The 27,500-nt window shown below is 46.8% G+C and overlaps 3 protein-coding genes across 7 annotated transcripts in view; 2 read left to right on the top strand and 1 right to left on the bottom strand.

Moving 5' to 3' along the window:
* Window positions 1-4,186, top strand: part of ttc26 (tetratricopeptide repeat domain 26) — a 9,183-nt gene extending 4,997 nt beyond the window's left edge. The window contains exons 11-17 of one of the 3 annotated variants that reach the window (XM_053497757.1): window positions 1-46; window positions 154-242; window positions 1,259-1,342; window positions 2,454-2,523; window positions 3,073-3,179; window positions 3,547-3,680; window positions 3,856-4,186. The exon at window positions 1-46 is cut by the window's left edge and continues 18 nt beyond it. In XM_053497757.1, coding sequence (XP_053353732.1) covers window positions 1-46; window positions 154-242; window positions 1,259-1,342; window positions 2,454-2,523; window positions 3,073-3,179; window positions 3,547-3,680; window positions 3,856-3,967 — 642 coding nt within the window. In that variant the 3' untranslated portion in view covers window positions 3,968-4,186. The remainder of the gene's footprint in view (window positions 47-153; window positions 243-1,258; window positions 1,343-2,453; window positions 2,524-3,072; window positions 3,180-3,546; window positions 3,681-3,855) is intronic. The other 2 variants (XM_053497758.1, XM_053497759.1) reach the window with 2 other exon arrangements.
* A 1,220-nt stretch (window positions 4,187-5,406) lies between these two features.
* On the top strand, window positions 5,407-16,057 carry ubn2a (ubinuclein 2a). Of its 2 annotated transcripts, XM_053498893.1 has the most exons (17): window positions 5,407-5,949; window positions 7,512-7,631; window positions 7,798-7,899; window positions 8,073-8,201; window positions 8,312-8,400; window positions 8,525-8,927; window positions 9,070-9,140; window positions 9,319-9,448; window positions 9,834-9,943; window positions 10,078-10,188; window positions 10,318-10,458; window positions 10,662-10,709; window positions 10,915-10,960; window positions 11,224-12,903; window positions 13,014-13,152; window positions 13,366-13,434; window positions 13,764-16,057. In XM_053498893.1, the coding sequence occupies exons 1-17, from the start codon at window positions 5,680-5,682 to the stop codon at window positions 13,802-13,804; spliced, it is 3,699 nt and encodes a 1,232-aa protein (XP_053354868.1). In that variant the 5' UTR covers window positions 5,407-5,679; the 3' UTR covers window positions 13,805-16,057. The 2 variants fall into 2 exon arrangements, with proteins under 2 accessions (XP_053354868.1, XP_053354869.1); XM_053498894.1 differs by lacking the exon at window positions 13,366-13,434 and having other exon boundaries at window positions 5,409-5,949.
* A 4,152-nt stretch (window positions 16,058-20,209) lies between these two features.
* Window positions 20,210-27,500, bottom strand: part of myh10 (myosin, heavy chain 10, non-muscle) — a 36,621-nt gene continuing 29,330 nt past the window's right edge. For both annotated transcript variants that reach the window (XM_053498612.1, XM_053498613.1), the window contains 18 exons: window positions 27,002-27,125; window positions 26,495-26,666; window positions 26,176-26,388; window positions 25,667-25,811; window positions 25,322-25,528; window positions 24,902-25,006; window positions 24,615-24,767; window positions 24,214-24,462; window positions 23,748-23,960; window positions 23,359-23,571; window positions 23,062-23,223; window positions 22,837-22,965; window positions 22,561-22,649; window positions 22,335-22,458; window positions 21,978-22,186; window positions 21,501-21,609; window positions 21,209-21,381; window positions 20,210-21,065 (listed from right to left, as the gene is read on the bottom strand). In XM_053498612.1, coding sequence (XP_053354587.1) covers window positions 20,930-21,065; window positions 21,209-21,381; window positions 21,501-21,609; window positions 21,978-22,186; window positions 22,335-22,458; window positions 22,561-22,649; window positions 22,837-22,965; window positions 23,062-23,223; window positions 23,359-23,571; window positions 23,748-23,960; window positions 24,214-24,462; window positions 24,615-24,767; window positions 24,902-25,006; window positions 25,322-25,528; window positions 25,667-25,811; window positions 26,176-26,388; window positions 26,495-26,666; window positions 27,002-27,125 — 2,925 coding nt within the window. In that variant the 3' untranslated portion in view covers window positions 20,210-20,929. The remainder of the gene's footprint in view (window positions 21,066-21,208; window positions 21,382-21,500; window positions 21,610-21,977; window positions 22,187-22,334; window positions 22,459-22,560; window positions 22,650-22,836; window positions 22,966-23,061; window positions 23,224-23,358; window positions 23,572-23,747; window positions 23,961-24,213; window positions 24,463-24,614; window positions 24,768-24,901; window positions 25,007-25,321; window positions 25,529-25,666; window positions 25,812-26,175; window positions 26,389-26,494; window positions 26,667-27,001; window positions 27,126-27,500) is intronic.

The raw sequence follows: 27,500 nt of genomic DNA, 5'->3' as shown, positions 1-27,500 counted from the left end.
GCGCAGCAGTTCTTCCAGCTGGTCGGGGGTTCAGCCAGTGAATGCGGTAACGTCAGTTTATAATGTTTAGAGTTACACATCTCTCAACTGATGTCATGTTTATAACATGTGCTTGTTCTGAACGCTGTGTGTGTGTGTGTGTGTGTGTGTTAGACACTATCCCGGGTCGACAGTGCATGGCCTCCTGCTTCTTCCTGCTGAAACAGTTTGAGGATGTGCTGATCTATCTCAACTCAGTAAAGGTCAGAAACACACACACACACACACACACACACACGGAGTGCTGGACCCTGGTGGCTGTTCTGTGTATCAGACAGACGGGAGTGATCTCCGCACTATAAGAGAGGGTTCTTGCTTGTTGATATGATGTTGCACTAACAGCCCTTTTGACCCCTCCTGTATGTGGATATTCATTCTTCACCCCAGGGGGCAAAACAGCCTCAACGTTTAAACCATGTTGTTCACAAACTGTCAGTATAAAGTCAGTGTAGAACTTATTTATAAAGTTATTATTATAAAGAACTTATTTATAAAGTGTTTTTTAAACTAATGGAAACGTGACTGTATGATCTTCAGCTCAGCGGGCTCCTCTGGTGTGACCTCACACGTCCTAATGATCTGTAGTTGGACTTAATGATGAGGACTCCATCAGGAGCTCCCTCTGGGACATGTAATGGCAGGATCTTTAGAAAATCCTTCTGACACACCGACGGGGAGCGCCGTAACACACTCATAACTATCCACCCACTTCCAAATGTCTTAACTTACAGACGCACATGATTGGCTATGTGAAATTTGCCCCTCTCCCTACAGGAGTACCCCCTCCCTACTGTACCCCTCCCTACTCTACCCCTCCCTACTGTAACCCCCTCCCTACTCTACCCCTCCCTACTGTAACCCCCTCCCTACTGTACCCCTCCCTACTGTAACCCCCTCTCCACTGTACCCCCCTCCCTACTGTACCCCTCCCTACTGTACCCCTCCCTACTGTAACCCCCTCTCCACTGTACCCCCCTCCCTACTGTACCCCTCCCTACTGTACCCTGCTCCCTACTGTACCCCTCCCTACTGTACCCCTCCCTACTGTACCCCCCTCTCCACTGTACCCCCTCCCTGCAAAGATTCATCGCTTTCCTGTTGCATCATTAGATTAACTTTAATTAGCTTTGAAGTGTAGAGTCACTAGTTAATGATGATCTCTAACTCTCTGTGTGTGTGTGTGTGTGTGTGTGTGTGTGTGTGTGTGTGTGTGTTTTAGAGTTACTTCTACACTGACGACACGTTTAACTTTAACTACGCTCAGGCCAAGGCTTCTGTAGGGAACTACAAAGAGGCAGAGGAGGTGTGTATCCCTCACTCCCTCAGTCTGTCACTCCATCACTCCGTCACTCCCTCTCTGTGACTCCCTCACTCCCTCATTCCCTCATTCCCTCACTCCCTCACTCCCTTAGTCTGTCACTCCCTCACTCTGTGACTCCCTCATTCCCTCACTCCCTCACTCCCTCATTCCCTCATTCCCTCACTCCCTCACTCTGTGACTCCCTCATTCCCTCACTCCCTCACTCCCTTATTCCCTTATTCCCTCACTCCCTCATTCCCTCACTCCCTTAGTCTGTCACTCTGTGACTCCCTCATTCCCTCACTCCCTCACTCCCTTACTCTGTGACTCCCTCATTCCCTCACTCCCTCATTCCCTCACTCCCTCATTCCCTCACTCCCTCACTCTGTGACTCCCTCATTCCCTCACTCCCTCACTCCCTCATTCCCTCACTCTGTGACTCCCTCATTCCCTCACTCCCTCACTCCCTTATTCCCTCATTCCCTCACTCCCTCATTCCCTCACTCCCTTAGTCTGTCACTCTGTGACTCCCTCATTCCCTCACTCCCTCACTCCCTTACTCTGTGACTCCCTCATTCCCTCACTCCCTCATTCCCTCACTCCCTCACTCTGTGACTCCCTCATTCCCTCACTCCCTCACTCCCTTATTCCCTCATTCCCTCACTCCCTCATTCCCTCACTCCCTCACTCCCTCACTCTGTGACTCCCTCATTCCCTCACTCCCTCACTCCCTCACTCTGTGACTCCCTCATTCCCTCACTCCCTCACTCTGTGACTCCCTCACTCCCTCATTCCCTCACTCCCTCATTCCCTCACTACCTTAGTCTGTCACTCCGTCACTCCCTCACTCTGTGACTCCCTCATTCCCTCACTCCCTCACTCCCTCACTCTGTGACTCCCTCATTCCCTCACTCCCTCACTCCCTCATTCTGTCGTGTTATTACTGTATAACTCCTTCATTATCATTTCTTCATCTCACTGTTTCAGCCTTTCACATCACTGACTCGACACCATCACGTCATCACAACACGTGCACAGAAGTGTGTGTGGTTGTATATATTGACCATCGATATTTCTAAGAAGGGTGTGTGTGTGTGTGTGTGTGTGTGTACAGGTGTTCCTGCTCATCCAGAGTGAGAAGATCAGGAATGACTACGTGTACCTGAGCTGGCTCGCCCGCTGCTGTACGTCTCCTTATTAATGTCTTGTAGCTGTGTGAAAATAATGGCACCCCTCAGGTCACACTTACACTTGGAGGAAAAGAAACTGGAGAATGACTGCTGAACATAAATTAAACTGCAGTTAGAAAACAATTATTATTTTGTTCATCTGTTTGTTATATATAATTAAATATGCTTAATTCTTTTTGTGTCAACTTTTTCATCAGTTTACATTTTATTTAATGAAATATAAAACACGAATAATAAGTAATTAGACTGTTTGATATATTTTAAGGATTAAATTACTCAATAACCTACAAAGTTTATTCATTTTTATTTCATGTTTTTATATAGAACTGATCAATTATTTAGTTATTTTAAACAAAGTCTATACGATCTGGTTATATCCAGTCTCTTATTATTTAAACAACTTCATTTATTTTATATTATGTGAACATGTATTTGGAAGCTTGTTAATTTATTAATAATAGTGTATTATAATGTATCTTATGTCAGGTTGACAAGGTGATGTATTCGTGTGTGTGTGTGTGTGTGTGTATGTGTGTGTTGTAGACATTATGAATCAGAAGGCTCGTCTGGCCTGGGAGCTTTACCTCAAAATGGAGACTTCAGCAGATTCCTTCAGCCTCCTGCAGCTAATCGCTAATGACTGCTACAAGGTCACCTTCATCTTCTTCATCTTCTTCATCTTCAGTCTGTCACTGTCGAGCCTCTGTCTACTATAATCATCGTAATGCAAACACGAACCTTAAAGCTGTTGCTAGCGGTGTGTTTGTGTTGTTAGCATCACGCTACACTGCTACAGATCATTATACAGCTTACACTCCTCAGAACATCAGGTCAGAGTCGATTAAATAAGAGGCTGTGTTTCGAGTCGTTCACTCGACTCTCCTGGGGACTGTACTGTAACCCGGTTACAAACACACACACACACACCACAGGACCAGTGAGGTTCAAACTCAATTTACACATTCATGAGTCCTAAATTTCGGTGTGTGTGTGTGTGTGTGTGTGTGTGTGTGTTAGATGGGACAGTTTTACTATGCGGCGAAGGCATTTGACGTTCTGGAGCGTCTGGATCCGATTCCGGAATACTGGGAGGGGAAGCGCGGCGCCTGTGTGGGAATCTTCCAGCTTATCCTGGCAGGACGAGAGCCAAGGTCTCTCACACACACACACACACACACACACACACATGGCACTGTGACGTTTAGCCCAGCTGATCGTTAATAATCAGATGTGATTGAGGTTTAATCAGGACTCGATTGTAATTATTGATGAGGTCACATGATTGCGGGTATCAGCTGCTCAGGTCGCTCTGTTCTTTGTTCTCAGAGAGAGTCTGAAGGAGGTTCTGCCGATGTTACGCAGCACGGGAAACCCGCAGGTCGAGTACATCATCCGCATCATGAAGAAATGGGCCAAAGACAACCGAGTCGCTGTGTGACATCATCATCAGGACCTTAGAAAGAGTGTGTGTGTGTGTGTGTGTGTGTGTGTGTGTGGAGCAAAAACATGTCACACTCTTTATTGCTCAACACCTACATAGTAAAATCTTTATTTTGTAATCATGAACATGCATTAAAACATTTTTGTGAATAAAATTTGAATTGTAATCATGTTACATCAGACATTTAGAAGAATATTATCTCTACATTAAATACTCATTACTGTTTATAATTGATTATTGAATGGTGTCATTTTTTAAAAATGTATTTATGTTCTAATAAAAGATCCTTTTAATAAAAGACAAAAATACAACACTGTTTTAGGGGGGAGGGGGGTGTTTTGGCAATAAAAAATATATATATTTTTAATAATGCATACTACAATACACACTTTAGTAATTCCTCTACTGTCAGTATTCTATACTTAATCTAAAAATATTTCAGACAATCTGAAAATATCTGGAAAAAAAACAAATAATGATCCATTAGACCAGTTAAAGCCTGTCCTTTCATTTGAGTATTTAAATAAATAAGTAAATAAATAAATAAATATGTCCCAACGTGTTCCTGGTTTTCTCCATGTGATTCGCTGGCGTTCCAAAGCCTTAGAAATGACTCAGGAACACGTTCCAGACTGATACATATTAATTACCTTGTTTCTCATCTGTTCTTGAATTTCTTTAGATCGTTTTGCTTTAAAAACAACAACAACAAGCGTTTAGCATGCTTTACTTTGTCCCCCAGGTTCTATTGAAGTGATTTCTTGGGTCAACGGGTCTGGCAGTAATCAGGTCAGTGGTGCGTGAAAGACGTATCATCTTTCTAAAAATCACACTTTATTCATGATTTAAGAAGGAGGCAATTACTTTTTCCACATAGGATTGCACAACTTTTTTCACTTACTAAATAAAATCATCATTTAAAAACTGCATTTTGTGTTTATTCAGTTTATCTTTGTGTAATATTAAAATGAGTTTGATGATGAACATGCAAGAATGTAAAAACTCAGGGAGAGGGCAAATACTTTTTCACGGCCCTGTACAGCCCTTAAACTCAGTCCAACAGGATGAAACAGAAAATGTTCTTAGTGTTAGTCCTAACACAGCCACAACGTCATGATTAGTTATTACCTGGAGTAATAAGTGTATATAATGATATAGATGTGTAAAGTCCCGCCCCTGGTGTGGACACTGAGTATCTGTGGACAATTAAGAGAGGGAAATGTCTCGTGTCTCGTCTCAGTGAATTATAATAAATATAAATGACTTTTAAAAGGGATGGATGGAGGGAAGTCACTTCCGGCAACGGAGCGATGACGTAATCACGCCGGCACGTTTTTCAGAACTTCCACAGGGGGCGTGTCCTCAGTTACGTGAGCTCGGCCGTGATTGGACGCGCCGCTGTCTAGTTTCCGTGTCGATGCGCTGAGCAGCCGTTCCGCACATGCGCACTGACCTCCTCCGAGTTAATGTTATTTACTCATTTCCAAAAATCCAAGATGGCGGCTGTGAGCGGAGCGGAGCGGCCCCTCGAGCGCAGCGCGAGCCTCCGGACATGGGCACGAGCGCAGCAGTAACGCGGAGGAGCGCGCCATCTTTACTCACCTGAGGAGGAGGAGGAGGAGGGGGTTAATAAGTGTGTGTGTGTGTACAGCGGGTCGTCTGGAACTTGTGTGTGTGTGTGTGTGAGAGGTGAGGTGGCCCTGCTCCAAATGGCCGAACCCAGAAAAGTCCCCTTTGTCACTCTGCCGGGCCTCAGTGCCGCCGCTGCCCCGAGCTCTGAGGCCAAGAGGCGGCGCGTGGACGCGGAAAGCGAGGCGAGTCCGAGCCTGGAGCCGGGACTCGGAGCTCCTGAGGCGGCTGGACCGGGCAGGGAGCCGGGCAGGGAGCCGGGGCAGAGCCGGACCGTGCGGATCAGCATCACCCTGCCCGAGAGCACCGAGCACAGCGCTCCGGAGTACAGCTACAGCGACCTGCTGAGGGTAACACACACACACACACACACACACACACACACACACCATGAAGGACTTGTAGGAGTTACAGAGCTCACAGTAACAAACACCTCCATGTTGCTCTTCATCATCATCATCATCATCCTCACAGTGTGTACAGTGATGGAGTTACAGAGTGTTTACACTTCACTTCACTTCACACCATTTATTACGTTCTAAACCTGGTCACTACACTGTGTGTGTGTGTGTGTGTGAGCAGAAGTTCAGTACTAAATCCTCAGGAAAGTTTTGGGTCACGCACAGTGACGTCATTCAGTGACGTCACAGTCTACCATCCTGAACCTTTACTTTAATTCACTTTTATTTCTCCTCTGTGTAATCACGCAGACCTGTCTGACACGGTCCAGTGTGTGTGTGTGTGTGTGTGTGTGTGTGTGTTACAGCACTAAAATTTATTACATCTCCTAAAAGTGATGATGAGACAGAACATCTGATAAACATCTGCACTGGTTAGGGAGACATTCACCTCCACCCACTGGCTCGTTTATTGTGTGTGTGTGTGTGTGTGTGTGTGAGAGAGAGAGGGAAATGTGGAGTTATTATACACTTTTAAAAAGTTTTAGTTAATTTATACAAACATACACATAGTCAATGCTTCATAAAGATTAGAAAAGTGTAAATATTATCATGTAAAACTTTTTTTTTACTATTAAGAAGCAAATTCTGAAAAACCTGTTAACACACACATTCAGTCTCACACACGTGCGTATTTCACACAGAGTACAGTATTATTACAGAAGTAGGCATATTTCTGCGTGGTTGGTGTGTGTGTGTGTGTTTAGAACACTGACTGTCACAAGCCTGGCATCTCTCTATATAATATTTTATTTTCTGAAAATCTTATTGTTAATCTATTAATCTGCTCATTTATCCCACTGTTTAATCTCACACTGTGACCAACGTTATTATTTCTCAGTGGAATAACGTGCTCCAGTAACAGCATCCTGTGTGTGTGTGTGTGTGTGTGTGTGTGTGTGTGTGAGAGACCCTCTCTGTGTTCTATTTAGTTTTGTCGGTTATCTGGCCTCAGTGTCTCTGCTCAGGTTTTGTTTTATTTATAAAAATTATGTTTGTTATTTAGTTTTATAATCAAAACAAAAACACATTATGTATAGATTTATTTATAGAAAAAGAAACACTCATGTGACACTCGGACACGTGCGTTACTGCTCAGGGGAATGGAGGTTCTGAGTTTATTCAGGAGTTAATGTGGAGCCCCGTGATCCAACTCGAGCTCCGAATTCAAACCATGTGAGCGTCTCAGTGGGACAGAGTCACAGTCTGTTGCCATGGTAACAACACCGGAGGTAGCTTTGTTGCTACCAACATCTGGACCTCAGAGCAGGATGGCGCTGACGCGGTCGATGTAAGCAGCTAGCTGTTATATCGTGCCAAGTGTGAGGCAGAACCGTCCAGAACATCAGCATGGATCCATGACGTTCTGCTGGACGACCCGTTAGAGTTCTCGATTTCTTGTGGAAAGTGTAAAAGCTGTCGTTCTAACAGGTTTGTGTTATTTCTCTTCCTAGGTGAAGAAGAAGAAGAAGAAGAATCCTCCGTCTGTCACGCAGCCTGACGACCCGTTCAGTGACGAGCAGCGCCAGAAACAGGAAGTAGAAGCTCTGGCCAGGAAGTTTGAGGAGAAATATGTGAGTTCTGTAGATTGTTAATTAATTCTCTTTGGAGTGAATGTGTTTATTTCACAAAGGCTCGGGAGGAGTTTATCATCAGATCAGATTGTTTTAAATCTTATTTATTTATGTATGTATTCATTTATTTATGTATTTATTTGATTGCTCCTGTGGTTCTCTGCAGGGTTCAGGCTGCAGGAAGAAGCGCGAGGACCGGGTTCAGGATTTAATCGATATCGGGTTCGGGTACGACGAGAGCGACTCCTTCATCGACAACTCCGAAGCTGTTAGTCCACGACTGCTTTGTTTATTTGTTTGTTTGTTTGTTAGTTTGTTTGTATCTGTAGAAATAAGCATAACATGTTTGTGGGAAATGTATTGTTTTTGTAGAACTAATTAGCATTTTTGCAGTAAACACATCTAGAACGTGTGTGTGTGTGTGTGTGTGTGTGTGTGCAGTATGATGAACTGGTTCCTGCGTCTCTCAACACTAAACTGGGAGGGTTCTACATTAACACGGGCACGCTGCAGTTCCGTACCGCCTCCGAGTCCGAGAGCGACGACGCAGAGGGACACGCCCACAGCATGGTGAGGCCCCCCCCCCCCACACACACACACACTTCACCCCTCCCCGCTCGTGTAGTGAGCACGACTGCACACTGTCCTGTTGTGATGTGAGCCTGATGGTCTCTCTGCAGGGTGATGAAGAGTCTGAGATGAAGAGGAAGAGGAGGAGAGAGGAAGTGGAGCTGAAGAAGATGAAGAGTAACCGACTCGTCAAGACAGCGTAAGAGATTAGATATATTTATTAAGTATATAAAGGTGTATGTGTGTGAGAACGCCAGCGGGACGTTTAATGCCGGTGATGGATGGTGATGATGTCATGTGGGCGTGTCTCTGTGTTTCCTCAGTCGCCCAGAGAAGAAGAGGAGGAAGAAGCTGATGCTGGCAGCGATGCTGAGACGCTTCGCTCACGAGAAGAAAGAGATGTGCGAGCTAAACCCGACCAGCAGCACGCAGCTCCTCCATGGCGACGCCCTGCTCGGAGACCTGACCTCCGACCCCGCCATGATGTCACTGCTCACCTCGACCAGTGAGAGCGACCTGCAGGACCTGTTGAGTGACCTGGAGTTCAGCGTTCTGGACGCCGCGCCTCAGACGCAGCTCGCGGAGAACGGCCTGATGTATGCGGGGGAAGGGCTGAGAGCCGGGGGCGGGGCTAGCTTGAGCCAAGAGGCGGAGCTTGGGTGTCCTCCCCCCCTTCCCGAAGGTCTCCCCGCTCCGCTGATCAAACGCATCGAGGATCTGCGTGTGGTACGAGCGTTATTAAACTCGTGTTAAGTCCTGGGCCACCAGAGCAGGCTCCGCCCCCAGGTCCGGCCCCCAGGTCCGGCCGGGCCTGGGATTAGTCGGGTGTCTTTTGATGTTCTGTTATGTTTCATTTGCTTTGTTTCAGGCGTCCAGGCAGTTTGATGAGGAGGGCAGGAAGAAGTTCTTCACACTGGACATGAATAATATTTTATTAGAGTGAGTAACACACACACACACACACACACACACACACTCTTAAACTGCTATAAATGATCTGCATTTAACATGGGCACTTAAAGGTAGTGGACAAGGGGAAGTGTTAAGGACAGAAGTTTAGATCTGACACTTAATACCCCCTCCACCCCCCCCCCCCCCCCCCCCCCCCCCTGTGTAGTATTGAGCTGCAGGTACAGGAACGCGCCCCCTCCGTTCGCTCGGCTGTGTATTCTCATCTCGAGGCTTTTGTTCCCTGCAACAAAGAGGCTTTACTGAAACGTCTGAAGAAACTCAGTCTCAACATTCAGGTACACACACACACACACAGTTGTGTTTCATTACAGATACAAATACATGTCTTTACTGAAGGTCTGGGTCATGGATTAAAAAACTTCAGATTACTGTTGAGTGAGAGTGCGCGTGAGAGTGCGCGTGAGAGTGCGCGTGAGAGTGCGCGTGAGAGTGCGCGTGAGAGTGCGCGTGAGAGTGCGCGTGAGAGTGCGCGTGAGAGTGCGCGTGAGAGTGCTCATCTCCTCCTAACCTCTACACGGGAATAAACCTGAACCTTCACTGAACCCTCACTAGGGGGCGCAGATGTGCACTCGCTGGTTATTATTCAAGAGTTCAGTGGGAGGAGACACACGTCTTCAATATAAGAGTTATACATTGTGTGTGTGTGTGTGTGTGTAACAGGATGATCGTCTCCGTGCTCCCCTGCTGAAGCTGAAGTGGGCGGTGTGCAGCGTGATGCCCGAGCAGACGGCCAGATACAACATGGACTGTATGGCTAAAGTCGCAGCCAAGTACGGGCTTCCCGTCTCACACACACACCTGTCTGTCACACGTCTGTCTGTCACACGCGCATGTCTGTCTCATCTACTGACTCTGTGTATGTGTGTGTGTGTGTGTGTGTGTGTGTGTGTGTGTGTGTGTGTAGGCAGCAGCTGGATGACGGAGAGAGAAACGGCTCTGAGGATGAGGAGGAGGAGAAACCTGGGAAGCGAGTGATGGGGCCAAGGAAGAAGTTCATCTGGGACGACAAACTCAGGTCAGGAGGCACACACACACACACACACACACACACACACTACACACTATACACTATACACTATACACACTACTCACACACCTGTGTACCTGTGTCACACCTCTCTGCCTGTGTGTGTGTGTGTTTCAGGACTCTGCTGTGTACCCTGGTGCGGATGAAGCTGAGGTGTTATGAGCAGGAGAAGAGTTCTCTCTCTGTAGAGGATTATCTTAAAGCCTTCATGGAGAACGAGGTCAAACCACTCTGGCCCAAAGGCTGGATGCAGGCCAGGTGTGTGTGTGTGTGTGTTTGTTTGTGTTTGTTTGTGTGTGTTTGTGTGTGTGTGTTTGTGTGTGTGTGTTTGTGTTTGTGTGTTTGTGTTTGTGTGTGTGTGTTTGTGTGTGTGTGTGTGTGTGTGTTTGTTTTTGTGTGTCTGTGTGTTTGTGTGTGTGTGTGTGTACATTAATGGTAATTCTGTGGTGTGTTTGTTAAAGGATGCTGTTGAAGGAGAGCCGTACAGTACACGGTCACCTCACAGAGCCGTAAGTACACACACACACACACACACACACACACACACACACACACACACACACACACACACAATTAGGCACAAGTAATTCCAAGCAATAGACTTTGAGTGTATAAGATCCACACCCTGTGCTGTACGACTGGGTAACTCATCAGATGACGGATCTTTGTTAGCGAACCGCTACACACTCGTACTGCAACTCGTTTGTGTTTCAGGGGGAAGAAGAGGATCATCTCCACCCCAAGACCTGCGAAAGTAAAGGTAATGTGTGTGTGTCTGTGTCTGTGTGTGTGTCTGTGTCTGTGTGTGTCTGTCTGTGTCTGTGTGTGTCTGTCTGTGTCTGTGTGTGTCTGTGTGTGTCTGTCTGTGTCTGTGTGTGTCTGTCTGTGTCTGTGTGTGTCTGTGTCTGTGTGTCTGTGTCTGTGTGTGTGTGTGTGTGTGTCTGTCTCTGTGTGTCTGTGTCTGTGTGTCTGTCTGTGTGTGTAAGTTTCAGACATCAATTTTTAATTAAGTCTGTTCTTTAGGAAACGGGATGGCAACTCGGAACGTTGCCAGCTGTAAGCCCCGCCCCTTTCCCTACGTGCCCGCCCCCTGAGCCGATCTGCTTGTCTGATTCGCTGGATGAAGATCTGGCCACCAGCTCGCTCGACTCCATCGCTCAGGCTCTCACGCTCCTCAACAACTCGGCTAAAGGGATGAACCCAAACTCCACCCCCAGCACAACCTCCTCCTCCTCATCCTCGTCCCCTCCTGTCGTAGCAAGCCCCGCCCCTTCCTCACAGTCTTCCACGCCGAAAGACATCTCCTCAGTGCAGAGACACGCGGTGGCACCCGCTAGTCGACCCAGCAACGCTACCACAAATCCTACGCCTGCTGCTAAGCCCCGCCCACCCCCGACGACCACGCCTCTCCAGAAGCCGTTTGGCGCGATGGGTACAAAGCCCGGCCAAGCCACGCCTCCCACGGCCATGATGAAAACCGCATCGAACAGACTGTATGACAACGGCACGCAGCAGCCGAATCTGACCTCTATAAACCCTAAAAACTTTCAGCAATTGGCCACGCCCCCGTCACCATCAACCTCTGTTTTCCAGAGAAAGGCCACGCCCACTGGACACCACCAGCAGAGATTCATAACACCCATGCAAGCCACGATCACGAAGTCTTCCCAAAGTAGTAACTCTCCAATAATCAAACTTACACACCGCTCCTCTGCTCAGACCACGCCCCCTGTCTCCGCCCACCGCTCCTCTGCTCAGACCACGCCCCCTGTCTCCGCCCACCGCTCCTCTGCTCAGACCACGCCCCCTGTCTCCGCCCACCGCTCCTCTGCTCAGACCACGCCCCCTGTCTCCGCCCACCGCTCCTCTGCTCAGACCACGCCCCCTGTCTCCGCCCATCGGCTCTCTGCTCAGGCCACGCCCTGTGGCTCTGCCAACCCCACCCCTGCTCAGGCCACGCCCTCTGGCTCTCCCCATCGCCCTCTTGTTCAGACCACACCTCCTGCTCAGACCATGCCTTCAGCCTCCACCCACCGCACCCCTGCTCTCGCCACACCTTCTGGTCCTCTTGCTCAAACTATGTCTCCTGGCTCCGCCCACCGGTCTCCTGTGTCTACTCCCTCCCCTCCAGTCTCCTCCCATCACCCTGCTATTACCCCTCCCTCCCCATTACCACTTTCTCACAGTAATCATCCTTCTGCCTCAAATCCTCAAAACCTTGGTCCAACCCACCGATCCACTGCTTTGACGCTTCCTCCTTCTGGCTCCACCCACCGCTCTTCAGCCTCAACCCCGCCCTCTGCCAGCTCCCATCGTCCGCCGTTACAAACTCCTTCCGGTTCCGCCTTCCGCCCGCCTGTTCCCACCCCGCCTCCTAACCTTGCTCATCGCTCTCCAGTAGCAACGTCTCCTTCTGTCTCCTCCCCAGCTCCTTCCTCGTCCCGCCCACTTGTCTCGACTCCACCTACCCAGTATGGCCCAAAGAGTTCAGGGTTCAAATCGCCGTTCGGCCCGTCCCCTGTAGCCACGCCCCACACATCTTCCAGCTTCCAGGACTGTAACCTCACTTCCTCATCTCTCACGACCAATCACGGACAGAGGCAGAGAGCAGGGGGCGGGGCCAGTCAGAGCAACAAGTCTTCAGCCAACTGTGCCTCGGCCATGGGACTGCCGTCTCTGTCCGACTCCGCCCTCTTAAACCAGGTACTTTGAATAGATCGCATACCTTTACGTTATGAGTGTTCATTCCCGCTGTGTTTATTCCAACCCGTCTGTCTGTCTGTCTGTCTGTCTGTCTGTCTGTCTGTCTGTAGGTGGCGTCTATGCCGCTGGGTTTGGGGATGTTCGGAGGTCTCGTTCCCGTCTCACTGCCCTTCCAGTTCCCTCTGCTGAACTTTGCCCCGCCCGGTGCAGCCACGCACACCTCCAGCTCAGGATACACCCTGACACCGAGTGAGTTCCACACCCTCACCACACCCTGTTCAATCCCATAATGCACTGCAGCACTTAGAGCGCTATTCCTTTATTCTACTCTATGGTATTGGTGATAAACCCGGTGTAGTGAGCAGGGAGGCGTTTAGGACACAGCCGTGTTTCAGACTCCTCTCCCTCTCTCTCTCTCTCTCTCTCTCTCTGTGCTGTCGTTTCCGTCTCCGCGCCCCTCAGACCTGTTTAAGAGTCTGCAGTCGGGGGTGCAGGCGGCGCTTCCTCCTCACCTGCAGCTCGCTTTCTCAGGTAAAATACACGCATCCTCCAGCACTTCTTCCTCCGTCTCTCTCTTTCCCTCTCTCTCTGTCTCTCTTACTCCTCTCTCTCCCTCTCTCTCTCCCTCTCTTCCTCCTCTCTCTGTCTGTCTGTGTCGCTCTCTCTCTCTCTCTCTCTCTCTCTCTCTCTCTCTCCCTGTTACCCTGAGCTTCTCTCTTTCCGTCTGCTTTATTGTTTTCACACGGCAGGACAAGTGCACCGTATCATTTCACCCTTAACGAAGCGTTCTGTTTTTTGTGGTGTTATGTTTCCTAAAATTACCTGTTTGTAATTGGGTTTTTCTTTTTCCTCTTCTGCAGAGTCGAACCAAAGTCAGGGAGGAGACGTGAAGAGGAAATGAGACGTGAATGTAACCACAAAACCCCGTCACAAGGCTGTTACTACATACACACAGCATCTCTTATTATTATTATTATTATTATCAATAACTGATAGACATGAGAAACTTTGGTGTTGCTGTGTGTGTGTGTGTGTGTGTGTGAGAGAGAGAGAGAGAGAGTGAGAGTGTGTGAAGCTTCTGGACCTAATCGATTGGAACAAAGTGATCCTCCTGTAACAGATTTCTCTTCCAATCTTCTTCACACACCAAAAATAAAACAACGCACATAGAATAATGATGCAGAGGGGCGGAGTTCCTGATTCCCTCCAATCAGAATGTGTGGGAGGAGTTAGTGTAGCAACCCAAGATATATTATATTAGTGACTTCCTGTGTGTGTGCGTTCGCTCATTTAGTCTGAATTGTTTACAAATTAATTTGATGATAATATTTAACCCAGACATGTAGCAGAGCTCCTCCTCTTCTCTCCACACGGGGGCAGCACCTCCTCCGTCTGGGAGCAGAGGAAACGGAAAAAGAAACGCAGCCGAACATGCTGAACTCGTTGGCACCACCAGGGGGTGCTAAAGTGCACAGACTTTAAACACTGAATAATTATGTGCATTTAGTAAACTTAAACTTGTCTTCATTTTATTATTATTTTTTTTTTGTTTATTTTACTATTAGCGATACTATTTTTTTATAGATCATGTGACCTCGGGCGTGGCGTCTGGTGGGGGTTTTGGAGCAGAGCAGAGGCGCGAGCGGGTCGTCGTCATTTCGGATTTTGTCAGTCAGCTGTTTACATAAGACCTTAATCACTGTGGAAGGAAGTGACATAATTTATATTTGTATTTAAGTTTGTGCTGCTGTATGTGTGTGTGTGTGTGTGCGTGTGTGTGTGTGAGATACAATTCTACACTCTTTATCCAGTAGAATGTTAAAAGCTGTTAGTGTTTGAGGTTTTAATAAGTGCTTCAGTTATTTATGAGCTTTAACACAGCGACACTTGAGGCTCATTCAGCATTAAATACTAAAGTTTATAGACAGGAAGAGAAACGTAAACATCTGCATTACTGTGTGTGTGTGTGTGTGTGTGTGTGTGTAAGAGAGAGAGACCGTAATATCCCTCAGTCACTCAGTGTTTCGGTGCTGTAGACTCACACTGGACCTTGTTCTGAAACTTGAAGTTGATTTATTTTTAGAGAGTGAGTGTGTATGTCTCTGTGTGTGTGTATGTCTCTGTGTGTGTGTATGTCTCTGTGTGTGTGTATGTCTCTGTGTGTGTGTATGTCTGTGTGTGAGAGAGAGACAAACCTGAGCTCGTACTTGAAAGTGTCACTTTTCAATCAGCCGCGTGCCGATAATCAGTCTCCACGTCTAATGGTGACGTTAATCGCTCTGAGACACTAGAACGCTGTATGTGTGCGTTTCTTCACCCTGGACCTTGTAGTGCACTAGGTTAGGTGTGGTCCCTATACACTGCGTACACTACATAGTGCACATGTCAGTGCACTACTGAGTATAACCTACCTCTGTACCTGTACTGCCCTACAGGGGGTGTAAACTTAATGCCACTTATATTCCACACTAGTTTATGTTCACTACGTCGGGTATCGGTGCTGTGATGAAGTGCGCACTAACACACTACACAGGGGGAATAACTTGTCCGCATAGGGGCGTTTCCGTTCCCACTGTAGGGGGTGAAGGAGTTCCTCCTGCAGCCACACTGCGCCCCGCCCTCCTCTCTGACTCTGACTCCCTCTACTGGACGAGTGGCGTCACTACACCCTACAGCGAGACTGATCGTCGTCACGCGGCTGTGAACTGAAACGCCTTCGATTGTGAGATTATACACTAATAAACTATGCAGGATGCTTCAAATGCAAAAAAAATTAATAAAACTTCTCAACTGTTAAGTGTGTGTGTGTGTGTGTGTGTGTGTGTGTGAGAGATAAATACCTCTGTTTAGTATCAGCTCTTCCTCTTAAACCTGTTATTTTCCCCTTTATTTTAGACGTGTAGTTTGTATTAGAGATTAAAGGAACTGATTGTTGGCCAAAGATGAGCGCATTAGCTACACTGTGTGTGTGTGTGTGTGTGTGTGTGTGAGTGTGAGATACTGAACATGCTAACCTCTGTAGCGTAGCTGATCTAACCGTGTTGTGTGTACGTGAATAAGACGTGGAGAGTTTTAACACTTTATAAAGCTGGAGGTTTTGCTCTACAGTAGATTATTTTTGTCTGTGGTTCTGTAATAAAACGCCATCACAAGTCTCACGTCTCCTTATTTAACTCTCGGTCCTGATCCTGTGCTGAGAGCTCACACACACACACACACACACACACACACACACTACATTGTGCTATACTCTACCATACTGTACTATACTGTGTTACAACTGTTTGGGTGCAAGGAGAGAACTAAACTAAGTGCACCCCTGTGTTAGTATTGACATCCATAACACACACACACACTCTTTATCCTGAACATGCAAACTCCACACACACTGTGAATTTGGTGAAGATCTGAGAACATCATAGTGTTTTTTTTAAGGGTGTTAAGGGTCACAGTGCTCAGACTCTGTGATCTTCAGGAATAAATAAATCACACTATTCCACACACACACACACACTCCACACTGTACTGTGAGCCGTCAGCTGATCAATTACAGGCCGATATCAAACCTCCCCTTTATCTCTAAGATTCTGGAAAAGATAGTAGCGGAGCAGCTATGCTCATATATACATAGAAATGGCATACATGAGCTGTATCAGTCAGGATTTAGGCCTCATCACAGCACAGAGACAGCGCTCGTTAAAGTAGTAAATGACATTCTATTGGCCTCTGATCAGGGTTGTGTAACTATGCTTGTATTACTCGACCTCATTAAGTGACTGTTATCAGTTTGTAGATTTAAACGATGATTATTTTGCATGTTTTCAAGTGGAGTTTGGTGTTCCACAGAGTTCAGTTTCAGGCCCACTGAAGCACATGTAGATAATATTACCAGGATAGCATTCTTTCACTTCAGAAATATTGCCAGGATAAGAAATATATTGTCGCTAAACGACGCAGAAAAACTAGTTCATGCTTTTATCACCTCTAGGTTGGACTATTGTAATGCCTTACTGTCTGGTTGTCAGCTAGATGCATAAATAAGCTTCAGCTAGTCCAGAATGCAGCAGCGAGAGTCCTCACTAGAACCAGAAGATATGAGCACATCACCCCTATCTTATCTTCACTGCATTGGCTCCCTGTGAAATTTCGCATTGATTTTAAAATACTACTCTTGACATATAAAGCATTAAATGGTCTCGCGCCGCAGTACCTGAGCGAACTGCTAGTGTCTTACGATCCGCCACGCCTACTTCCATCAAAGGATGCAGGCTGCTTGTCAGCACCGCGTATTATGAAAAATACAGCTGGGGGCAGAGCTTTTTCTTACAAAGCCCCAAAGTTATGGAATAGTCTTCCAAATAGTGTTCGGGACTCAGACACAGTCTCAGTGTTTAAGTCCAGGCTAAAAACCTATTTATTTAGCCAAGCATTTTTATAAATAGATTAGCCTTAGGTAAAGGAGCAGATCTGGGGGACTCATGGACGTAGAGTATTATGGTGAACTGGTATGTTTGGATGCTGTCTTCCTCACTCTCATTGATCACTCAGGTTTGTTGACGGTGAGGTGATTGGTTGCTTTACATCTCAGTTCCCCCTCATGTTTGTGTTTCCTTTTGGCTCCTCCCTTTTTAGTTATGATGTCATAGTTAGTCCTGCCGGAGTCTCTGCTTGCACTCTACAGTTAATATACATTCACATTATACATTGTGTGACTGTGACCAGACCTAACTGCCATCTCTTTCTCTCTCACTACAAATGTAATTCCTGAGCTTGCAGTGATCCAGACCCCCCTCTGCCCCTGTCTGACTCGTCCTGGTGCCCCGTGTGGCCTCCCTGGGATGCGTGTGGGAACTGGAATTTCCTACAGTCTACCCGAGTCTCCAATAACCAACTGGACTCCATATGAACTTCTCCACATCTCCTGTTCTACTGAACTTCCAGCCTCCTAACACAGTATGAGTGCAGATCAATCCCTGCTATCCGTTATCACCCAGATGAGGATGGGTTCCCTGTTGAGTCTGGTTCCTCTCAAGGTTTCCTCCTATTATAACTCATCTCAGGGAGTTTTTCCCTCAGCACCATCACCTCGGCTCGTTCATCAGGGACGATCTGATTCAGCTTTATTCTGGAATTTCCTTCGAGATTAATAAAGTGTCTATTAGTTTCAGTAATCGATAGCTTATCATTAGTTGCAGCCCCACTGTACTGTCTATATTGTACCACACCATAGAACTGAACGTAAGTAAGTGCACCCCTGTTTTAGTCTTAACCTCCCTAACGTTAATTTGGTAAAGATGTGAGAAAGTCACATTTGGCGGCGTTTAAAAAACCAAAAAAAACAAAAAAAAGTGTTTCCCATAGTTTAAAGTGTTAGTACGGTGTTAGAGTCAGCAGGTTTCTCTACGACGCACATTTGAACAACGTCCCACGTTACACTGTGCTGAACCTCACCTCAGTTACAACATACCAGGTTTATCAACTAGACGTCCTGAAATCACTAAAACCGTTACCATTAGACCCGCTTTAGCTCCCAGATGTCAGAATACAGCGGAGGTCTGACATGAGCTCCACTTCCCACAATGAATGAAGGAGTGAAGAGGCGAAGAGGCTGGGAGTTATAGCTACACCACACTGTAACAGTTTCACTGGTCGATGCTGTGGTACATTATACTGTATTACAGCTTTGAAGAATGATGCAACAAAACTAAGTGCACCCCCTTCGCTAACAGACAGCGAAGATCTGAGAGCGCGAGAGGGACGCGTGACGTCCGAGCTGTAAAGAGAAAACAACTCAGGGCATCAAACCTGTAGAGCGCCGCTGTACACAAATCTCACACACACACACACACACACACACACACACACACACACACACACACACACACACAAAGAAGAGACATTAAAGGCAAGTGTTCTTCTATAATGAAGCTTTTATTGTTTTTTTTCCTTTACAAAAAAAATCACTGTTGTCTAGAAATACAGTAACAGTATACAAGGGCGAGGAATAAAGGAGAGGATTATAGCGCGTCTGCAGCCGAGCGTCTGGTAGTCAAACAGTCTGATCATAATAATAACTACAATAATAATAATAATAATAATGATAATACCAATTGTAATAATAATAATAATAAGTGTAATGAGGATAATAATCGCTGGATGATGGGATGTTTAACTCCTACAATAACACTGAAGCTGGTTTACGACAAAAAGAGCAAAAACGCCTCGAAGCGCAATACAAATCAAATCGAATAAAGAAAATAAAAGGTTAGATAGTGTTCAATTATTATTCTCCCGTCAGTTTCACCTTCAACTCTTCAAGCTTTTCTTCTTCATCAGTGACTAAGGCACTTTTTTTTTCTTCTTAAAAGTAACGCTGATCGTTACACACGCCCACAGACACCGCACCTACTAGTATTATTATTATTATTAATACAGAGATAACTTTAGGCCTATTTAAGGTCACACATGGCCGGTCAGCCGAGACGAGGTGTGTGTGGTGCGGGACGTCTCCTTTGCGTTTGATGCTGTGAGGAGCATGAAGATAAATCCTAAAGTTTTTTTTTTTTTGTAAGGAGAGTCAGACTCGGATAGGGGGCGTGGCCTAAATTCTGAAGGCGGAGTCTGCAGACTATAAATGATAAATATTAGAAGACTGAAAGGTGAACAGATTGTTCTAAGTGACAGATGATCTGAGGAGAGAAATAAAGAAGGGAGGAGTGAGTGAGTGAGAATTCTTACATAAAACCCAAAATGAAAAGAAAAAGAAAAGAAGAATAAAGAAGGGAAGGAAAGAAGGTCCGACACTCGTATGAGACGCTGCACGGGCCGACAGAGAGCCGGTGTGTTTCTGTAACGGCGTGAGGGCGTGGTGTCTGTGGACGGGTGTAAACACACTAGCGTATGATTTTAGTGTTGTACCTGTATAGCGTGTGTGTGTGTGTGTGTAATACTGACACGTGTGGGAGTGGCTTCATGACTCCAAGCTGATCTGTAAACAAGCTAATAACGGCTAACGAATGCGAGTGCCTGATCCATCATGACTTGTGTTCCAGTCTCGTTAAACCAGACGGTCCTTCACCTTGTTCCCGCGTCCCCTCACCGACACCAGACCAGGAAAAGCAGCGGTTTGTTACTTAAACGTAAAAGCAAAAAGTCCACCTCTCTCACACACCAGTTAGTTTGCCTCGTTTTTTTGTTCCAGTTTGACTCGTGTATGGCTTCTTTTATAACTAACATGTGCAGTTTAAAACATTTTGCAGTCACATTTTATTATTTCATTAAAATAATCTCCCAAATATTTTTTAGCTTATTTTATTTTATTTTTAAACTAATTCTCCCAAACAGAATGTTCCAGTACTCACCATTATTACTTCATTTTCTATCCAAAGCATGGAATGGAGATACGCTAACGCTAAAGCTAACGCCTCGTCACAGTTTAGTTTGTGTTTCCAGTCCGCTGATCTGTATGTACGTGTGTGTGTGTTGTAGTATTAATAATTCTCCTAGTGTTGTGTTTTGGTGAAAAAGAAACAAGCAGCCCATGCATCTCACACACACACACACACACACACACACACACACTTGATTACAGTGTGAAGATCCTGAAGGTGTTTCTCTTCATGTTCCTTCACTGCAGTGAGACTCGACTCGGACCAGACGAGTGTAAAAGTGTTTATGATGTAGTGTTTCTCTGACGAGGACAAACTCATGAGTCCTGATATGACACAGTAGTGTGTGTGTGTGTGTGTGTGTGCATGATAATTTATTGTAGATGAATATTAGATTCCTGGACTTAAACATTGTGTTCACTCTTAGTGTTCCAGTTAATCGAGCGACTCCTTCATATCACATCCTTCATACACTGACGAGCCATCAGTCATGCTGTGTGTGTGTGTGTGTGTGTGTGTGTTTGGAAGATGTAATGTTACTGCAGGATGGAGGAATAAAGTAGAAAGCGGGACAAGGGGCAGGGTGTGTGTGTGTGTGTGTGTGTGTGTGTGTGTGTGTGTGTGTGTTGTCCCCTCCTCTACTCGCTCTGTGGCGGCTGTGTCTCATTCGCCTCGCTCACTTTGTTGTCCGCGTCGTCGTCTGAGAGATCCCCCTCCATCTGGAGCTGCCTGCGACCCGAACGACCTGAGGGGAAACTCACCGGACCCCCACGCCTACAGCACACACACACACACACACACACACACACACACACACACTTACTTTACAGTATCTACACTTTCAGAATACTGTGAAGGAAAAAAAATGAAACAAAACAATGTGTGTGTGTGTGTGTGTGTGTGTGTGTGTGTGTTACCTGAGGCGGTTCTTGAGTGTGTTGACCTCGCGGCTGAGACCCTCGCTAGCCTCCGTGGCGTCCTCCAGCTCTCTCTGTAACTTCCTGCGGGAGGCGTTAGCGCGCGTCGCTTCTTCCTCCGCCTCCTCCAACTGACGCTTCAGCTGCTTCATACGAGAGTTGGCCTTCTCCATCTACACACACACACACACACACACACACACATTTTTAAAAGAAGAGGTGTGTTCTGTTAAAGACGCCCACCAGAAGACAGAGGTGACCCCGTGGGGTCGAGGTGGGGTCGGCTCCTCACCTGCTCCTTGTACTGGTCGGCATGGCGACGCTCATCTTCCACCTGCATGAACACTTCCTTCAGTTTCTTCTCTGTGCGTCTCACAATCTTATTGGCTGCTGCACGCTCCCTGCAAACACACACACACACACACACACACACACGATATAAAACGTGTAATAAACCTTATTTTAATACACCAGTTGTTTGGATCTTGGTTATATACCTGTGCTGTAGGGGGCGTGGCCACACGTAATAGTTTATCTGTATTAATGAATAATTAAAGCGGAGCATGTGAAGGTGTTACATCCCAAACCTGAGTGAGAGCACTGATGAGGGTAATTATAATAAATTATAATGAGTTATATTGAAATTCAATATAGAGCTGATTGTGTAGCGTCACCGGAAAGAAGGAACTTTATAAAGTTGGTGTGAAAGTCTGAGATTATTATTATTATTATTATTATCATTATTAATAATATTTAAAGGGAGCTGTACTTAGACTCCTGCTCCAGCTGTTCCTCCAGCTGCAGGATTTTGGCCTCCAGGGCGGCGATAGTGGACTTGAACTTGGATTTGACCGAGCCTTCGAGCTCCTGCAGTTTGGCCTTCAGGTCCTTATTCTGTCTCTCCAGCTGCTGTCGAGCCGTCTCGCTCTTCTGAGCCGTGCTGCGCTCGCCTGCTAGCTCTGTGCTCAGAGTGTCCACCTGTACACACACACACACACACACACACACACACACACAGAAAACTCAGCTGAATATAGACTTTATGTTTAATAAACACTGCATCTCATTCTCCCTGTGTGTGTGTGTGTGTGTGTGTGTGTGTGTGTGTGTGTGTGTGTGTGTTTACCTGCATGGATGTTTTGCGGAAGCGATCATTAAGCAGCTCCATGTTGCTCTGCTCCTCCTCCAGTTCTTCCTCCAGTTGAGAGATACGAGCCTCCAATCTCCGCTTCTCATCCATCAGTGCGGACCTTACACACACACACACACACACACACACACACGTTTAGTATTAACACGTTTACACGTGACGGCGTGCCCCTCTGATGTGTCTTGTTCAGGCGTGAACTCACTTTCCGGAGGCGCTGTTAGAGATTTCATCAGCCAGTTCGTCTCTCTCCTGCTCTGCGTGACGCCGCGCTCTCTCTGATGCAGCTAGGTCCTACACACACACACACACACACACACACACACACAGAGAGAGAAAAAGGACTCCATGTATAGACTGTCAGCATGAGTGTGTATAGCCCAAGTGTGTATCTGAGCAGGTCTACAGGTCTACGTGTCAGGTGTGTGTGTGTGTGTGTGTGTGTGTGTGTGTGTGTGTGTGTGTGTGTGTGTACACACACCTCTTGCAGCTGCAGGATCTCAGCCTCGAGGGTCTTGAGTTTCTTCTCGTTCTCTTTGGACTGGGCGAAGATCTCATCTCGTGATGTTCGGGCTTCCTCCAGCTCCCTCTGATAGTCCTTCATCTGAGCCTGATCAGCACACACACACACACACACACACACGCTATAGTAACACAGTACAGGTGTGTCTTACAGGGGTGTGTGTGTGTGTGTGTGATGTCACACCTGAAGTTTGCGGAGCTGCTTGATGGCCTCGTCCCGAGCTTTATTAGCCGCCTCGATCTGAGACTCCACGTCCTTCAGGTCCATCTCCAGCTTCTTCTTCGCAGCCACGGCCTGAGCTCTCTGCTTCCTCTCGTCCTCAAGCTCCGCCTCCATCTCACGCACCTACACACACACATCAGAAGGTCAGCTAGTGTGATCCTCCAGGTAACGAGGGATCTTGGGCAGAGTGTGCGGGTCAACACTATATACCCTTCACACACTAGGGCCCCTGTGTAGTGCACTATACTGCATGTGGACCTGTTTGACCAGGAGTCTCTTCTTCTCGTCGTTCTGCTCGTCTCTGGCCTGCAGGTCGCGCTCAAACTGCGCCTTCATGGCCTGCATGTTCACTTCTAAGCGCAGTTTGGAGTCTTCAGTGGCCTGCAGCTCGTCCTCCAGCTCCTCCAGCTGAGTGCGCATCTCCTCCACCTGCTGCTCCAGGGTGCGCTTAGACTTCTCCAGCTCATGCACCTGCGCGCACACACACACACACACACACACACACACACACACACACACACACACACACACACACCCACCCAGATGTTAACCCCATACTGCAGGTATGTGAATCAAAACTTATCTGATTGGAGACATTTGGTGTAATAAACATGTAATAAACATGTAATAAACACTAATTAACGCACGTTTTTGCCCACGTCGTCCTTCGAGCTCATCAGATCCTCCATCTCCGCCCGCAGCTGCTTGTTCAGTCTCTCAAATTCCTCTTTCGCCTCAAGAGCTTCATCCAGCGCCCGAGCCAACGACAGCGCCTTCGTCTCCTTCTCCCTCGCCTCGGCCTCCGCCCGGTCTCGCTCCTCCGCGTAACGAGCAGAAATGCTCTTTTCCTCCGCCAGCATCTACAGAAACACACACACACACACACACGATTAACTTCACACCATGGGCTGCATCACCGTAAGAGCTTAACACTGAAAAATACATCAATATATATTCTCACAAAAAAAAAAAAAGAAGTTCCTTAAAAATATTTATTAACGAAATCCTGTAAAGTGATACAAAGTGAGAGAATCGTACCTTAAATAATAATAATGGGTTTAAAGGTTTAAGACCAAACTTCACAATTACTTAATAAAGTAACCCTCTGCATACCTGGTCAAACTTTTTCTGCTTCTTCTCCAGGTTGGAGACGATCTGTCTCTGGTGGTCCAGGTCCACCGTCAGGTCGTCCAGCTCCTGCTGCAGCCGCGTCTTCGTCTTCTCCAGTTTATCAAAGGCCAGGATCTTCTCCTCCAGCCGCGCGTTACACGACTCCACGTCCTTCTGCAGCTTCCGCTTCACCTCCTCCAGACCCTCGACCACGCCCACGTCATCCTCCAGCTTCTTCTTTGTCTCAAATAACTACACACACACACACACAGGATAAATCTCAAACACACTCACAGGAGGAACCTAGATCTGTGTATACATACGAGGTTACAGGTGCCAATACAATGTGTGTGTGTGTGATTGTGACCGAGTGTGTGTGTGATTGTGTGTGTCTCCACATGTACCTGTCCCTGCAGGGTGGCCAGCTGTTTCTCCAGGTTCTTGCGCGCCTCCTCCTCCTCCTCCTGCTGCTCCTGCAGGTTGTTCTTCTCCTCCTCCAGCTGCCTGATCCTGCTGCTCAGATTCAGCTTCTGACGGGTCTCCTCCTGGAGCAGCTCCTACACACACACACACACACACACACTTCTTCATAAAGGTGACTTACTGTAAATGTGACATGCTGGATGAATGACTCTCTCTCTCTCACACACACACACACACACACACACACACACACAGTGTATAGTGTTACCTGTGTGTCCTGTAGCTGACTCTCGAGACTCGATGCATCTTTAGCCAGTTTAATCCCCTTTTTCTCAGCATCTTCCAACAGAGCAGACACCGTCTCCAACTCCGTCTACACACACACACACAATTATGCACTGCATATCACCAGGTTCATAAAGTACACAGAGGACGGACACACACACACACACACACACCTCTCCATCATAACCAATTCAAACATCATATACAACTGAAATATAAACAGATGTTTGTTAAACCCGTAGTTTTGTTTGTATTTGTGTTCATGCTGTGTATATCATGTATATCATGGATGGATCCCAATATATTACTAATAGAATTAAATGATTATAATTAATAATATAATAAATTGGTGTTAATAGAACAGTGTTGAAACGTTTAGTACAGCACGTTCCCAGTCTTGTACCTGTAGTTTGTGAGCGCGCTCAGTCAGCTCCCCTTTGCTCCTCTCCCCCTCAGTGACGCGAGTGAGAACCTCCTGCAGCTGCGCCTCCAGTTTTTTGCGTTTGTGCTCAGACTCCACCTTGGCCTGCTGCAGCACCTTCACCTCACTGCTCAGCTCCTTATTATCACCCTCTAGAGTCTGCTTACTCTTCTCCAGGTTCAGCTTAAACTGCACACACACACACACACACACACACACACACATACATTAATACTGGACTGTTTAAAGATAAATTCAATACATGGAAACATAACTAAGGTTGTGTGTGTGTGTGTGTGTGTGTGTGTGTGAGACAGACAGACTGACCCTCTTGGCCTGCTCCAGTTGCTCAGACAGTTCCTCCAGAGCCGTCCCGTGTCTCTGTCTCATCTCCTGAATCTGAGACTCGTGATTTCGAGCTTCTTCATCAATCGCCTTCTTCAGCTCAGCCACTTCCTGCTCTCTCTTAGTCCTTAAAAACACCAGAAACATCATTAACACACCCACACACACACACACACACACACACAGTGTCAGCTCTTAGGAGACTCGTCTAGCTTTTAAACCACAAAATCTTCTCACTGCTTTGGACCAACAGCTCACGCTTCAAGTGAGCTTTTAAACTAAACTCATGGTGTGTTCAGGTCTCTGCTGTGTGTGAGCAGGCTGAAGGAGTAACTTGGTGACTTCTGATCTTAAAGCTCTGTTCCTCCAGGATCACGGTTCTGTCCTAACCTGGTGTTGTTTAACAGAACCAGAGTTCTCTCTACCACGAGCTCCAACTCCTCTGAGACTCGGGGTCTGGTTCTGACCCAGTGTTAAGGTCCGTGCAGTACCTGAGCTCCTGCTGAGCGGCCGTGGTGTCCAGCGTGTCCTCCAGCTCGGTCTTCAGCGCCTCCAGCTCCTCGCTCAGGTCCCGCTTCAGCTTCTCCGCTTTATTCCGAGCCGCTTTCTCCGACTCCAGATCCTCCTGAAGCTCGGCCAGCTGAGCCTGGAGCTCCCTCACCTGCTTCAGAGCATTGTTCTTCTGGGCCACTTCCTCATCTCCTCTTCATTTTACACACACGCAAATAAATAAATAAAAGGAAAGATGAGTACACTGACTGCAAGGATGGGTTTATTCTGATATACAAGATTAATGTGTGTGTTAGTTACCTGGCCAGCACAGTCTGTAGCTCCTCCTCTTTTTTGGCCAGCTGGACTTTGAGCTCATCGATCTGAGCCTGAAGTTCAGCAATTTGCTCCTGCAGGTCTGTGGTTTCTCCGTCCAGCTTCCTCTTGGCCTTCTCCAGCTCCTGACGGGTCTTCTCCTCCTTCTTCAGACGCTCTGTAGGTCACACACACACACACTTAATATAGAGGCTTCTGCAGACCTGGCCATATACACACACACACACGTCAACTCTAAGAGGTGACATAACAGCGTGTTTTTGAGCTAAACATATTAAGATTATATAAATTTATTTTGAATACTAATTGTTAAACACATCATATCACATATCAGTTGCTACAGAGACAGCAGAGTGGTTTAGTGTGTGTGTGTGTGTGTGTGTGTGTGTGTACAGTTGTGTAGGAGACAAATTAAATCAGACTTTGAGAATAAAAGAAGTGGATGTAAGAGAGAAGGAGGTTTAAATAAACCTGTGATGAAGTTTTTTTTACCTTCCAGGTCGACCATCATCATCTCCTGCTTGTTCTTCACCTTGCCGAGGTTCTTCGCCTTCTCCTCTTCCTCAGTTAATAAAGACGTCATCTCACTCACCCGCTCCTCTAACAGCTTCTTCTCCTGCGTGCACACACACACACACACACACACACACACACAGTCAAGTGTGAGTTTTTAAAAATCAGCCGTAACTCCAGCCTGAGTGTTTCGGGTCAGACCGGGTCCAGAATTCAGATCATGTGGATAAAACACACAATTATGACCCAGCGACACTTTATCCCTTTTATCTGTTCCTGATTAATTAATAAAACTCACTGAGTAGCTCATGCTCAAGTGCACTTTTATATCATGTAGGAAACACATTTTTATATTTTATAGATTTATGAGGATTGTGCCACAATATCAGGATGAATAGCGGTCACCTCCACGGGGTCACATGATGAAATACTGACTGTTGATTGGTCAGACTGAGAACAGAGCTCAAGTTCTTTCTGC

Source organism: Clarias gariepinus, chromosome 6 (assembly GCF_024256425.1).
Source record: "Clarias gariepinus isolate MV-2021 ecotype Netherlands chromosome 6, CGAR_prim_01v2, whole genome shotgun sequence".
Lineage (NCBI taxonomy): Eukaryota > Metazoa > Chordata > Actinopteri > Siluriformes > Clariidae > Clarias > Clarias gariepinus.
This window is presented reverse-complemented; position numbering and strand designations above follow the sequence as displayed.

Coding starts and splice junctions, on each gene's coding strand:
- ubn2a (XM_053498893.1), top strand. CDS start 5,680: ATGGCCGAACCCAGAAAAGTCCCCTTTGTCACTCTGCCGGGCCTCAGT. Junction 10,710..10,914: donor CACGGTCACCTCACAGAGCC/GTAAGTACACAC, acceptor TTTGTGTTTCAG/GGGGAAGAAGAGGATCATCT. Junction 12,904..13,013: donor ACTCCGCCCTCTTAAACCAG/GTACTTTGAATA, acceptor GTCTGTCTGTAG/GTGGCGTCTATGCCGCTGGG.